We start from the raw sequence: 13,828 nt of genomic DNA, 5'->3' as shown, positions 1-13,828 counted from the left end.
ATTTCCCAGGAAAGAGCTGTTATTCCTTTTCCTTCACTTTTGCCTGGAATCTCCATTATTTTGGAAATCAAAAAACATTTTAGGCATGGTTCTTTTGTCTGTTCGAGCAATATTCCCATTTTCCTTTGCAGACATTTCTCATTTAAATGAGTTGTAAACTCCTGGGTTCCAGAGCAGATAGGACAGGCACCCCAAGAGGAGACATGGTCAAGGCCTTGGCCATGTTATGCTCTGCCTTTTAAGCCAGTTAGGACATCAAGGGCCCTCTCCCCAGCTGGCACTTCTGGTCATGCGGACGCTAAGGAGATGGCTTTTGCAGAGCATCACACTGCCCCCAGTGTGCCATGGCTGGCAAACTGATGGACAGACAAGGCCCTGTCTCACCAAAAGCAAGGCCTGACCCACCCCTGCCACACACAGCTGTTCCAAAATGTCTCCAGACATCAAAGTTTTCCTGTCTCTGACACCCCACCCTGTGCCATGGCCTTATCCTGGCAAAGGGCAGGGGCTGGCAAAGTGAGAGGCTTTGGAACCCCACAGGGCCATTGTGACATCTTCGTGTGGGGAACACAGCAGAAGGTGGTTAAGGATAGGGGACCAGAGAGTCCAAAACCTCCTGAAGGCCACTTTGGCCATCAGAATAAGGTAGGTCCAGGGCCCTGCAGGTGGAGAAAAGATGGCGGTACAGTCATCTGGGATTTGCCTCTGTTTTGGGGGCTTTCCCAGGAAATCATTCATTTTCTGACCCTTAGAACTCTGAACCTTGTTGCTGTTGCTTCTGGTTTTATTCTCTCTCATTGCTGTTTTAGGAAATAGTTGTCCTTTCAGCCCTTTGAATATTTGTGCCTCCATGGGGAGGGAGTCGGGCAGTTTTTGGTGGCAGCACACACACGAGTGGGTGCCCATGGGTGGGGATCCCCAGTGCTCCCCAGTTCCCCCCAGTGTCACAGCACATTCCCGTAGATGTCACCAGGTTCCTGCGGTCGCCCCTGGGGCTCCCACAGCTCTGTGTAGGTCACCTGCGGATCCTCGAGGACGGTGGCACGGGGGGACACTGCAAGAGACACAGGCTGTGGGGACTGTGGGGTGGGGTGACACTCGTGGGTGATGTTTCCCTCTGCATGTGTCTCCTCCGTACTCATCCCCTCTCCTCTTGGTGACCATGACGTGGGTGTACAGCACCTCCCCTATATCTGGGGGGGGGGGGATCTGGAGGGGGGCCTGAGGGAATAAAGGGGATGTGAGGGAGGGAATGGGAGGTCTTGGGGGTTGGGGTGAAAGGGGAGAGTGTGGTTTGAGCCTCCCACTACCCTTTCCCATTCCTTTCTGGCAGCTGAAGGGAAGTGAGGGTAGGGGTGACTGTGGGGTTCCAGGGCCCTGACCCATCTCAGGATTCCTGAACTCCCATGGGATGCCCAAACATCCCTGAAGCACCACAGAATTTATTAACCTTGCCAGTTCCCCCAACCAACTCAGCCTTAAAAACCCAAACCCAGCTGGGACAGAGACCCCCCAAACACCTCCAAGGCCCTTGACAGAACCCCCAACAGCAACTACCCAAACCCTATAGGGCCCCCAGCCAAGGTCACAATATTGGGGCTTTGGGTGCTGTCCTATCATTCCCCAACTCTGGGGGCCTCTGAATCTCCCTGGGACCCCCGTCCCCCCATTGTCACCCACCCACACTGTGCCCTTAGTGCCAGGCCACAATGGCACCCACAAGCAGGACCAGTAACAAAAGGGCCCAACCGACCCATGAGGCCACTGCAAGAAACAGAGGGAGACAGATCAGGATCACCCATCACTCCAGGGCTCTTGCACCCCCGAGTATCCCATTGACCCTGTGTGTCTCTGTGTCCTGTGCTGTCACCTCAAGGGCCAGCTCTGGGCTCAGTGCCCAGAACACGCAGTGCCCGTCCTGTCCCAGCTGGTTGGTGGCCATGCACTGATAATTGACTGAATGTCCCACATCATTGTTCCTGATGTCCAGGAGGGGACCCTGGGCCACCTCCTGGCCATTGTTCAGCCAGGTGAAGGTGACAGGGGCTGAGCCCACCTGCACTGAGCAGTGCAGGGTCACGTTGTCACCTGCACACACCTGGTGTGCCAGGGGACTGGGGGTGAAGGTGACATTGGCCACGGGCACTGTGGGGACAGGGGTGGCACTTGGCAAGGTGGGATGGGGGTGCAGTGGGTGGGGTCACCACCAGCCTGAGAGTCCCGCTCACCCAGGATGGTGACATTAAGGGGGTCACTCCTGGTCACACTGACCAGTACCATTTCGGACCTGGCATTGGTACTGGCCACTGTCACTGTCCCCAAAGTGGCGCAGCTCCAGGTGGGATCTGGTGTCCAGCAGTGCCCCCGAGCCCTCCTGGTGCCAGAAGAAGGACAGAGGACCTGTCCCTACGGCCACCTCACAGCTCAGCACCAGGCTGTCCCCAAGTGCCACCTGTCCCCTGGGGGGCTGCACTGACAGGGACACCCCCGAGAGTGGGACCCCTGCGGGAGCGGGGAAAGAGAAGGAGACAGTGAGGGACCCAGAGATCAATGAGCAGGACAGGGATCCCAGTGAGGGAGAGGGGGTGCAGGGATTGGGAAGGCTTGAAAGTGACTCCAAGGAAGGACTAGGGGTTCAGGGAGGGGACACCTGGTGAAGGAGGGGGCTGACACTGGAGAGGGTACAGGAATCCAAAGGAGGGGACGGTGAGTCCTGGGGAATGTGATGGGACTACAGATAGGGGTGAGGTGACCTAGGGAGGTATAAGGGACTCAGTGTGGGATGGGGTCTCCTGGGACAGATGGAGGTCCCCAGATGGTGATGGGGGACCCTAGCAGACTGTGAGGGCTTCCCGTGCCCATCCCTGCACTCACTGTGCACCCTGACATGGAGCCAGGCTCTGCTCTTCTGCATGCCCCCCCACCTCCCACCTGCCCATCCCGGTAGAACACGTGCAGGAGGGGCGCTCGGAGCCGCAGGGGCCTGGGGGGACTGAGGCAACTGAGAGTCAGGGGGGACCACTCGGTGGGCATGGGGGGGACCCTCCAGAATCAGCGCCATGAAGAGCTCAGGGAAGGAGAGGGGAGGTGAGGACTGTGACTCTGAGTACACTGGGTAGGGGCTTTGCAGGTGTCAGGAGATTGGAGTTCCAGCCTTGGGGGTGCTCACTGTGCCCTGTCATTGTCACTGCTGCTGACCGTGACATAAAGAACCTCATCAAGCTCATGCAGCCGTAGCGACTGCTGTGGTTCAGCTGCAGAGGGGACAGCAAAAGCTCGGTTCCCCTGAGGGAACCCCTCAGATCCTTCTCCACATGGTAAAATCGCACCCTGGTGACTGTGTTGTCCTGCTGGTCCCAGCAGCACAGTGTCACCGTGTCCCCTTCCAGCAGTGCCCATGCTGACACCTGCAGCACCAGCTTATCTGTGGGACAGGAGGGTCCCATCTTGTTGAAGTGAGGGGAGAACGACCAATCCTTTGATGCATCGAACTCGATTTATTGATCGATCAGTCAGCTTAAATAATAGTGTTAACAAACTTCATGCATATTCTGAAATACAGGTTTATGATAGGCTAACAGAGAAAACTCTAACCACACCTTTTGTTTTACTACACCGTTGATTGTTTACACAAAACAAAACCAGTGTTCTCACTGTGATACGAACGGTTCCCAAAACTTCCACATCTGTTCTCAGGATGCCATCTTTTCCCAGAGAGAGTGTTACACTTGTTATGAGAAGACTGCCTGAGAACTTTATTGTTTATACAGTGATGCCCGAAAGAGTCTAATTGTTTATAGAAGTCAGGCTGGGAACTGCTTCACAGCTACCTGTTACTTTTCTCTCAATTGTATGGCTTCATGGCCTTTTTCTTTAAGCCATGTTCATGGCCTTTTTCTTTAAGCCATGCTTGAACTAAACTCCCGACACCATCTCACTGAGGGGCTTGAGACAGGTCCAAGAAGGGTGCCCATGGCACTGGGAACATGTGGGTGCACTGGGATGAACTGGGATGTTACTGTGTGCCGTGCACCACACAAGGGGTGTGAGGCCGCCCATGGAGTGGAGCCCACCCCGATATATCAGCAGCCACCCAGATGATTTAAGATCTCCACTCACCATATAAGACTCTAATGGGGGGCCTACGCCCACTGCCAGGTCTGTAATATGTGTAGATGCCATGCTTAGTGACAGTCAGGTGGCTGTGTCCCTGCTGCCCCCAGCACTGCCCATCCTTATACCAAGTTGCGGGACTGGCGGTCCCCGAGCCCTGGCAGGTCAGTGTCACCCGGTCCTGATAGTGGAACCCTGGAAAAAGTTAAAGATAGAATCTAAAATGTTAGACTTTGTCCTTTCCCAGATCAACTGCACCTGCATAAGCAGTATGATAAATTATGTAATTGTTAGATGTGATGATTGTTTAATAATTAAATGTAATTATTATATAACCATAAGAAGAATAGTGAGAAACTATGTTGGAAATTCAGAGAGGGGCTAAATTTATGTATACAATAGAACAATATAAGTTTAATAATTAACAAGAAAGTTATGTAACGATAGAGTATAAAACATGATCATTTCAGATGTATGGTCGGAGTCAGATTTGGGTTGAATATACCCCGATTCCCAGAGCTCTTAATAAAAAGCACCGCATATAATCGCTCCATGATTATGTGTTTTTGAACGCTAACAGTCCCACAGCACCGCTGGCCTCCAGGGGGGCCCCACAAGGAGCTGGGTGGTCTGGGCACCTGTGGGTAAGAGGGGACACCAGCCTGCCAGGGCCACCATGGGGCTGGGGACAGCAGGGTGGGGCCATGACATCCCCTGAACACTGACTAGCGAGGCCGAGGGTCTGGGCTGGAAGGGGGAGGGGACAGGGCTGGGTGGGGGTGGCACAATGGGGACAGAGGCACACCGGGTTCCGGGCTGTGGGAGCTGTCCCGAAACTGTCCTTGTGTGACATGGACACCTTGGGGTCAGGAAAACCTCAACCACCCCTTATTCAGGCACGACACAGGGACACTGTGGACACCCCTGAACTGGGGACGCTACGGCCACCCTGTTCTGGCACAGGTCACCCCCACCAGCCCCATGATGCCACCCCAAATCTCGGTCCTCCTATTATTGTCCCCACATTCCTCTCTCCTCTCTCCTGTCCTCACAGCCATGCCATGGCTCCGGTCACCTCATTCTCTGCACTGCTGGCATTGGGGAACTCATGGGACCCCACAGTCCCCCTGTGCCCCCTCCCCATCCCCAGGGTGTCAGGCCTGTGCCTGGGCCACTCACCCCACAGGAGCAGCGCCACCTTCCTGGCCATCCAGGTGTCCCCAGCCATGTGCACTGACTGTCACTTGCTGCTGTGACCACTGCTCCCCTGGCTGGCGGCTCTTCGGATGAAGGGGAAGGAAGTGAGGTCATGTCCGTCCCCATGTGTAGGTGGCCCTTGGTGGGGGCAGGGTGGCGACAAGCTGGGGACAGGCTGGGGACAAGGGTGAGTGGGACAAGGTGGGACATGGGGTTCCCATGAGTGGGGGACTCAATGGGTTTGGGGAGCCTGGGATGGGTGTCCAGGGGAATGGGGGGTCCCAGCGATGGGGTCCCTGAGCAATGGGGGTCCTGAAGAGAGGGAGTCACCTAGGATGGGGCGGGGGGGGGGGACATGGGAATGGGGATCCCCAGAGCTGGGGAGACTCAGGGATGGGAATCTCAGGGGAACGTGGGCTCCAGGGATTTGGGGTCATGTGGTGGGGGTTGTCCGGATGTGGCAGGTTGGGGAATGGGGGTCCTGAGAGAATGAAGGTCCTGGGGGAAGGGAGATTTCAGGGGTTGGAATGAACAGGAGAGGGTTCCTTGGGAATGGGGTCATGGGCCATGGAGATCCTGGGGAATGTCAGTACAGGGATGGGGCACTCAGGCAAGGTGGGACATACGGCATGGGGGTCACATGGTGGGGTTCCCAGGGGAACGGAGGTTCCAGGAATGGGCAGTTGCTCGATGGACACAGGGATCTCAGCTCCTTCCCTGGGTGTCTCAGATTTTGGGGTGACTAAGGGCCAAAGACTATTGGATAAAAAAGCTCCCAATATTACCAGTTAGATTGTGCCTGGGCCAGTCTGACCCTCGCTGCTGGGCCAAAGGCAGCAACTGCGGTGTGTCACCCCAGAGATACCTTGGCTTGCTGGTGGTTGCAGCTGGGCATTGAACAAGTCCAGGCTTGTAAGGAACCCGGTTTACCTCAGGAGGATAGCTTCAGGCGATGGTGAAGAGAAAAAGGAGATGGATTCTGCTGGAGGGTTTAATGTCCAGAGGTTTATTCCATGGTTACAGAGGTCTGAACGTGAGCAACTGCTCCAACAGAATATCGGCCGCATGGTCTGATCACCTTTTTAGCTCAGGTTCAGGGGGAGGGGAGGTACAGGTGAGCCAACCAGGTGAGAGGGGCAGGGTCTCAGGGGAAGATGACACCCAGACAGGCCAATGACCTCTGGGCATAGGGGCATCCTTGGAACTTGACCAACCACACGACGCCTTGCTGGAATGCTAAGTCTGAGTGACAGGACTCACTCAGCATGGGGGTAAGAGGGAAGGGAAAGAGTATAGGCACACCTGGGAAAGTGACCTGGAAGGCCAAAATGGGACATCACAGCACACCACAACATCTCCCCCTAGTTTTGTTTAAAAAGAAGAGGACTATGTTTGTGGTGCAGAATGATTGCCAAACCATGGTTGGTAAATCAGTTCTTCCTCTACAGGAGGGTCCGTGTTTTCTACTGAGGCTTCCAGGTCATCCATTGTAGCACTGAGGGCTTCCAAATGGTAGACCTCAGGAGGGGGAGATGAGCTTGAAATTAACTTGAGAACCATGCGTTTGATTAGTCCAAACAATGCTAACAACTACAATAACTATAACTCAAATAAACAGCACTAAAAACACAGTTTTCAGAATAGATCCCAACCAGCCCGAGAGTCCCCAGCCTTTGAACAGTCCATTCAGCCCGTTGTCAGTTTCTCTGTTGATGTCTGAGAGCCTTTGTCAAGGTAGTCCATATGTGGTCTGGGCCGAGGAACTATGCAGGAGGTCACAGGTGGGATGATCACGAGTAGGACGAGAAGGAGGCTCGGTCTCATGGTGTCTAGAGGCTACACACGAACAGTGGGATCTAAACTGGCACAAAAACTTGAAACAAATATATATTATAAACTATTCCAGATAGGAGGCTTAAATGGAATTTCCTCCAGAGAACGAGTGCGGCGTTTTCTTCTCCAGCCAGCATGAGCAACCTGGGGTGCTTCTGTAGATGTCTCTGAGAACTTGGGAACATAGGGCTTTACCCATTTGGAAGGAACCCACCTTAAACCAGAGGGGGTGGACACACAGGCATATCCACGTCCCCAAGTAACCAATTTGTAGGGTCCCACCATTTTCCAAATCTCAGGGTCCTTTACTAAAACTGGAGGTTTTTCTTTCATTAACTTATGATTGCTCCCCCCAAAGTGGCGTAGGATGGGTGGGTTCAGGCTGTCAAAAGAACAGTTCAGAAAATTGATTGTGAATAGCGCCCTGGATAACCGGATGTGGGGAGGTTCTACCTTCAGAACCTGTTGTTGCTGGTCCAGGACCCTTTTAATATCACAGTGAGTTCTTTCTACAATGGCTTGACCTGTAGGGGAGTAGGGGATGCCAGTTTTGTGCTCTACTCCCCATTGCTGCAGGAAGCTCCCAAATTCCTTGGATTTGTAAGCAGGCCCATTATCAGTTTTCAGCTCCTTGGGGATGCCCATGAAAGAAAAAGCCTGTAAGAGGTGCTTAATAGCATCGATAGATGATTCTCCTGTGTGGGCAGAAGCATAGACCACTCCAGAAAAGGTATCTACACTAACATGAACATATTTCTGCCGTCCAAAAGACTGTATGTGTGTTACATCTGTTTGCCACAGTTCACAACTGTTCAGTCCCCTTGGGTTTGCTCCCGTACTCACTGTAGGGAGTGCATGTTGTTGGCAATTTGGGCATGTGGCCACAATCGCTTTGGCCTGTTCTCGAGTGATGTTAAACTGATGAACCAGGCCAGGTGCATTTTGGTGGAAAAGCTGGTGGCTGATTTTTGCCTGTTCAAAAACATTTGGGAGAGTGGCCATCACTGCAGGTGCAGCAAGAGCATCTGCCCTTCTGTTGCCTTCAGCAATAAACCCTGGCAAGTCAGTGTGTGACCTGACATGCATCACATAAAAAGGTTGCTCTCGGTGAGTGACTAACTTTACCAGCTTTGAGAGCAATTCGAAAAGTGCGATGTTAGACATCTTGCAGTATTGCTTGATCTGCCCTGGATACTACTCCTGCCACATATGCAGAGTCTGTAATCAGATTAAATGGTTCTGAGAACCTTTCAAAGGCCCTAACAACCGCAGCCAATTCAGCAACCTGAGGTGAACCTTCCACCTCAGCAATGTCTGTCTCCCACTGCTGGGTTTGAGAATCCTTCCAAGTCATAACGGACTTGTGGAACCTCCCGGATGCATCTGTGAAGACAGTTAGAGCCCTTTTTAAAGGTCTCCTACTTAGAGCACTTCTCAATTTTAAGGTAAATTGAACATCTTGTTCGAACAATTTGTGAGCGGGCCGCGCTACTGAAATTTGTCCTGAGTAGGAATCCAGAGCAAACTGCAACACTTCATTTTCTTGAAACAATTGTTCCAGGATTTTCACAGTATTTTGACCTGATTTTGTCTCAACTGGAATGTGAATGCACTTAAAATCACATCCTGCTAATGCCCTGATCCAAGTCCTTGCTTTTCGGATCAGTTCTGCTACCAGCTCCTGAGGCTTTGTCAGTCTCTTGGACCTTTTGTGACTGAGGAAAACCCATTCTATGATCAAGAGAGGGTCCTTCTGGTCCCGGTCCTTTTTTGGTGTGTTCTTTGCCTTAGGTGTTTGTTTTTCCTCCCACTGGAAAATAATTCCATGGAGGCGTGGCAACTTACCTAGAATGATAAATTTGAATGGCAGGTCAGGCTGGCATTGGTTGGCCTGTCTTGTGGACATTGCAATCTGAACCTTTTCTAGAGCTTTCCCTGCCTCTGGGGTAACAGACCTAGGAGCACCTGGGTCCTCTCCCCCTTTCAATACATTGAAAAGAGGGGCAAGGTCTTCATTAGTCAGACCGAGCCATGGTCTTACCCAATTCAAAGACCCACACAACTTGTGGACATCCGCAAGTGTCTTGATCTTTGGATTGATTTCTAGTTTTTGAGGAACAATGGTCCTATTTCCAATTTCTAAGCCCAAATACTTCCAAGGTGGCATCTTTTGAATTTTCTTTTCCTGGAGCTCGAACCCTGCAACAATCAATGCATCGATCGTTAGGTCAAGCGCATGTGTGAGTAAATCATCATTGGGGGCACACACAAGGATATCATCCATATAATGATAGATGATGGCCTTCTCTGCAGCTGCACGTACTGGGGAAAGCAGGGAAGACACATACCACTGGCAGATAGCTGGAGATACCTTTAATCCCTGAGGAAGAACGGTCCAATGGTACCTTTTCATAGGAGATTCCATATTAATAGAAGGAACTGAGAATGCAAAACGCGGTGCATCGTCATGGTGCAAGGGGATTTGGAAAAAACAATCCTTAATATCAATAACAGCTAATTTCCAATCTTGGGGAAGCATTGTTGGGGATGGCATACCAGGTTGGGGAGAACCCATATCTTCAATTACATTATTAAGTTGTCGGAGGTCGCAGAGGAGCCGCCATCTCTTTTTGACAGCTTTTTGGATGACAAACACTGGAGAGTTCCATGGGGACATGGTCTCTACAATGTGGCCCTTTTTTAGTTGCTCTTCCACTAGTTCCTCAAGCACCTTTATTTTTTGTTTACTGAGCGGCCACTGTTTCACCTGAACTGGTTTGTCTGTTTTCCACTTCAGTTTTTGGGTGGGGCGCTGTTGTTCAATGACTGCTGCACAGATATGCTGTGGAGAGTCTGGAATATCAATTGTGACACCCCACTGGGCCATTAAATCTCTCCCTAACAAAGGTTCCGAATAATCTAACACAAATGGATGGATATTTGCTAATTGTCCGTTTGGTCCCTCAAATTGAATAATGCTTTTGGATTGTCTTGCCAATTGCAGACCTCCTACACCTTGAAGGTGACCGGCAACATTTTGCAAACGCCAATGTGCTGGCCAGTCTTGTACTGGAATTACTGTGCAGTCTGCACCTGTGTCTACAAGCATCTCAATGTGTTTAGACTCCCCACCCCCACTGACATTACACCATAATTTGGGTTTGTCTTTCCCAATAACTTGTACTCGGGCGACTGTGGGCCCTTGTTTTTTAATATTTTGAAGTAAAGATGGCACAGGGATAGCTTGTGCAACAATTTGTCCCTTGGGAAGAAATAGGGGTGGGTGGAAACAATGCAGGCCGAGAACTAATTGCTCAGGATCTGATGTTGTCATTCCTGGAGCAATTTTGATCTCTTGTGGTGTGTGTTTGGTGTCCCCAATGACGATGTACTTACAACGAATTCGGTTCCAAGTACCTTTCTGTTCAGGATTTACAGACACAAAATGCCAATCAGTGTCCTCCAGATGGAGTGACTCAGTCAGCTGCAACCTGTAAGGCTCATTGACAGAAGACGTGGTTAACACAGGATCACCTAAATCATACACAGTCTTTGAAGCACGTGCTTCACTTACACAAACATTAATATTATCGCGCGCTTGATTTGTTTTGCTACCCTTCTTCCCTTGACCTGCTCTTTTTGTGTCTGCGCGCCTGGCAGGCCAGGGCTGGCTCTTCAGTTTTTTTGTTGTTGTTGACCCCCAGGGAGGGCTTGTAGTTCTCCTCCCCTGCCATTTCTAAATTCATCAAATTCCCTTTTCAGGGGGCACTGGTTACTCCAGTGCCCTAGGTTGTTACAAAGCAGGCATGGTTTTGTGAGCTCAACCATTGCTGGTCTCCGCTGCTGCCCAGGGTACTGCTGTGTTGAGGGGAAAGGCGCAGGGCTGGCAACGGCGACACGCTGAGGTGGTCTTGGCAGCAGCCTTGGTCTGGTGTCTTCAGCCATACTCATCAGAGGCACTTTCCTGTTACACACTAGAAGCATGTCCTTTAACGTAGGGGTAGGTTCGAGAGGAAGGCTGAGGATTGCCGCTTGACACTGTTCATTTGCATTTGTAAACGCCGTTTCTTCTAAAATTGCTTCCCTAGCATTCTCTTTTTTAACTTGTATTTCAATAGCTCTAGTTAACCTTTCTACAAATTTCAAAAAAGGCTCTGATGGTAGCTGTTTAATTTTACTATAGGGCTCAAAAGGCCCCTCAGGTTGTAGGGAAAAGAATGCTTTTTCAGCTGCTTTTCTCGAGTGTTTCTGCAGGAATTGCAGTAGCTTGGATTGAGGGAGAAGACCATTGGCCCTCACCACAGAGGTGCTCAATGGTGATAGGGTTACCACTGTTGTCTTTGGCTGTGTTTGGATCAGCATGCAAGCCTGGGAGAGCATCATTCAGCATTTGTTTCCATGCTATTTCCCATAATTTAAATTCCGTGGAGGTCATGAGACAGGAAAAAAGCTGTTTTAAATCATGTGGAATCACTACAGTCCTACTCAGTTCAAAATTTAAAAGGCCACGGAAATATGGACTGTGTGGACCATATTCTTTATGAGATTTACAGATCTCTTTAATCAATTGTCGTCCAAAAGAACTCCAATTAGCAGTTGGAGCTGCTCCCCCCTGAGCAGCAGGCTGAAAGGTAACAGGAGCCAGTGACAACATGGGACTATGGATTGATTCTGCTGTTCCCTGCTCTGTATCCTTTGAAACAGAAGCATTGGGATCACAGCTACAGGTTTGGGGGATGGCAGTGGGTGTGTCCCCACCGTTGGAACCCGGGGAGGGGGCGGGGACGCAACGGGGACAGGGGGCGGGGACAGGGGGCCGGCAAGGGGCGGGGAAAACATGGGAACAATGGGCGGGGTCAGGGGCAGGCAGGGGGCGGGGACACCTGGTGACATCATGTCAGCAGACGCCCCCTGGGAGGAATAGAGGGGTGGAGCCGAGAGTACTGCAGGAAAGGGAGGGGGCGGGGGGAAGGTGTCACGAGGAACAGGAGGAGAGGGGGATGGGGCTGGAGTTTTGGGATGCTTAAGGGGATTTTGGGAAGAAGAAGACCAGGTTTGGGAAGATGCCACGTGGCATCCACCATCTTGTGGACACCCTAGGGACTGGGGGCCATTTTGGGTAACACTACTCTCTGCAAAGCTAACACGTGCTGTGGGTTTCTGAGGAGGGGACACAGGGGATTGGGAAAGGTTCCACGCAGCCTGGCCAGGGCCTTGTGGACAGGGCAACTCAGGCATTTCAACAGACTTTGGGTGTCGACTTCCCAATGAGTTTGATCTGTTTAAAATACTAAGTTTTGGAGAAAGAGGTTTAGGGGTTTTAGAACTAGGAGAGGGAGAAACAGGGAGAGCAGAGGTACATGGCTTTACATTTAGCTTTTTCTCCATTTCCTTTTGTTTGAGCAATGCTGTACGAATTTGTAAACTCCAAAACACAAATTTAGCTGAGGGTGCATTGCCAGATTGTCCTAAGGTAATCAATTCATTCCCAACTTTATCCCAGAATTGAATATTGTGGATTTCTTCAGGGGAGATTTGTGGGAAGTGGAGGAAAAGCCATCTTACAAACTGTTTCAATTTTCCTTTAGAGAACTTAACATTACCACTGTCCAAAATGCTTACAAAATTATAATACACTCCTTTTTGTACAATGCTGAGTTTCAAACCCATGCTAGATGTAAAAAGCAAAGTACTAAATCTCGCCTGACCAAAAATAAAGCCAAAATCAGCTACCGATTTCTAAAAAAAAACCACAAATAGGAAAGCGATAACGAGCCGACAAAAGCTTCACAATGCAGCTGTATATACTGCTTTTAAAATTCCCGGGCAGCAGCAGCAGGGCACGCCCTTCCGAGCCGAGGCAGAAACAAAGCCTCCCCCGCTGTGGAATGCAGCCCCCCGCGGAGCAGAGAGAGCAGCCCCGCCAGTGGCAAGCCGAAACCGAGGCCCCCCGCGCCGCGTGTGGAGAGAACCCCCCCTCCCCCGCACAGAGAGAGAGAGAGAGAGAGTCCCCCGCGGCAAGAGAGCCGACAGCCCCCCCTCCCCCGCACAGAGAGAGAGAGAAAGATCTCCCGACCACGTGGACAGAGCCGAGCTTGCAGAGCCGGGGGGAAGGGCAGAGAGCTCCCGCGCGAATTCCAAAAGACAGCAAAACACGCGGCAGAAAGCTAATAGCTAGAAATCAATGAATTCCCGTCTGTGGGGCTGCGCAGCCAAAAATACAAATGCAAAAAGGAACAGAACTCACGGCAGAGTCTGTTTTTGAGCTCCTGCCCTACCGAGAGCAGAGATACTCACCCGAAATGGAAGGTGTAGCTGGCTGGGAACAGGCAGGTCTCTTCACTGGAACAGGACCTCTCTTGGGCGAGAGAGGCTACCCTGTCCTCCCTCTGGAAAATCTGCTCACCAGAAAGGAGCTGGGCTTTCCAGAGGCGCCGAACAGTCCAGGAAACTTCTTCTGGGAATATTCCCAAAGTCTCTAGCCGAGGGCGATGAAACCAAACCCCCTTTCAGCTGGATGCACGGCTGCCAGAAGGTTCTCCGAGGTGCTGCGGGTCCGTCTCGGGCTGCAGAGTCGCTTTGCCCACCTCAAGGACGCCAAATATTGGAAAAATGCTCCCAATATTATCAGTTAGATTGTGCCTGGGCCAGTCTGACCCTTGCTGCTGGGCCAAAGGCAGCAACT

The 13,828-nt window shown here is 51.4% G+C and overlaps 1 protein-coding gene across 1 annotated transcript in view; it reads right to left on the bottom strand.

Annotated features, from left to right (window-relative positions):
* Positions 1-1,693: 1,693 nt before the first annotated feature.
* Positions 1,694-13,828, bottom strand: part of LOC134429289 (Fc receptor-like protein 3) — a gene marked incomplete at its 5' end in the record, with an annotated part of 79,840 nt that continues 67,705 nt past the window's right edge. Inside the window, 1 exon segment of the mRNA XM_063176419.1 lies at positions 1,694-1,764. Coding sequence (XP_063032489.1) covers positions 1,694-1,764 — 71 coding nt within the window.

The sequence above is a fragment of the Melospiza melodia genome, chromosome 25 (genome assembly GCF_035770615.1).
Source record: "Melospiza melodia melodia isolate bMelMel2 chromosome 25, bMelMel2.pri, whole genome shotgun sequence".
Classification (NCBI taxonomy): Eukaryota; Metazoa; Chordata; class Aves; order Passeriformes; family Passerellidae; genus Melospiza; species Melospiza melodia.
Note: the sequence above shows the minus strand (reverse complement) of the source record. Positions and strands in the feature narration are given on the sequence as shown.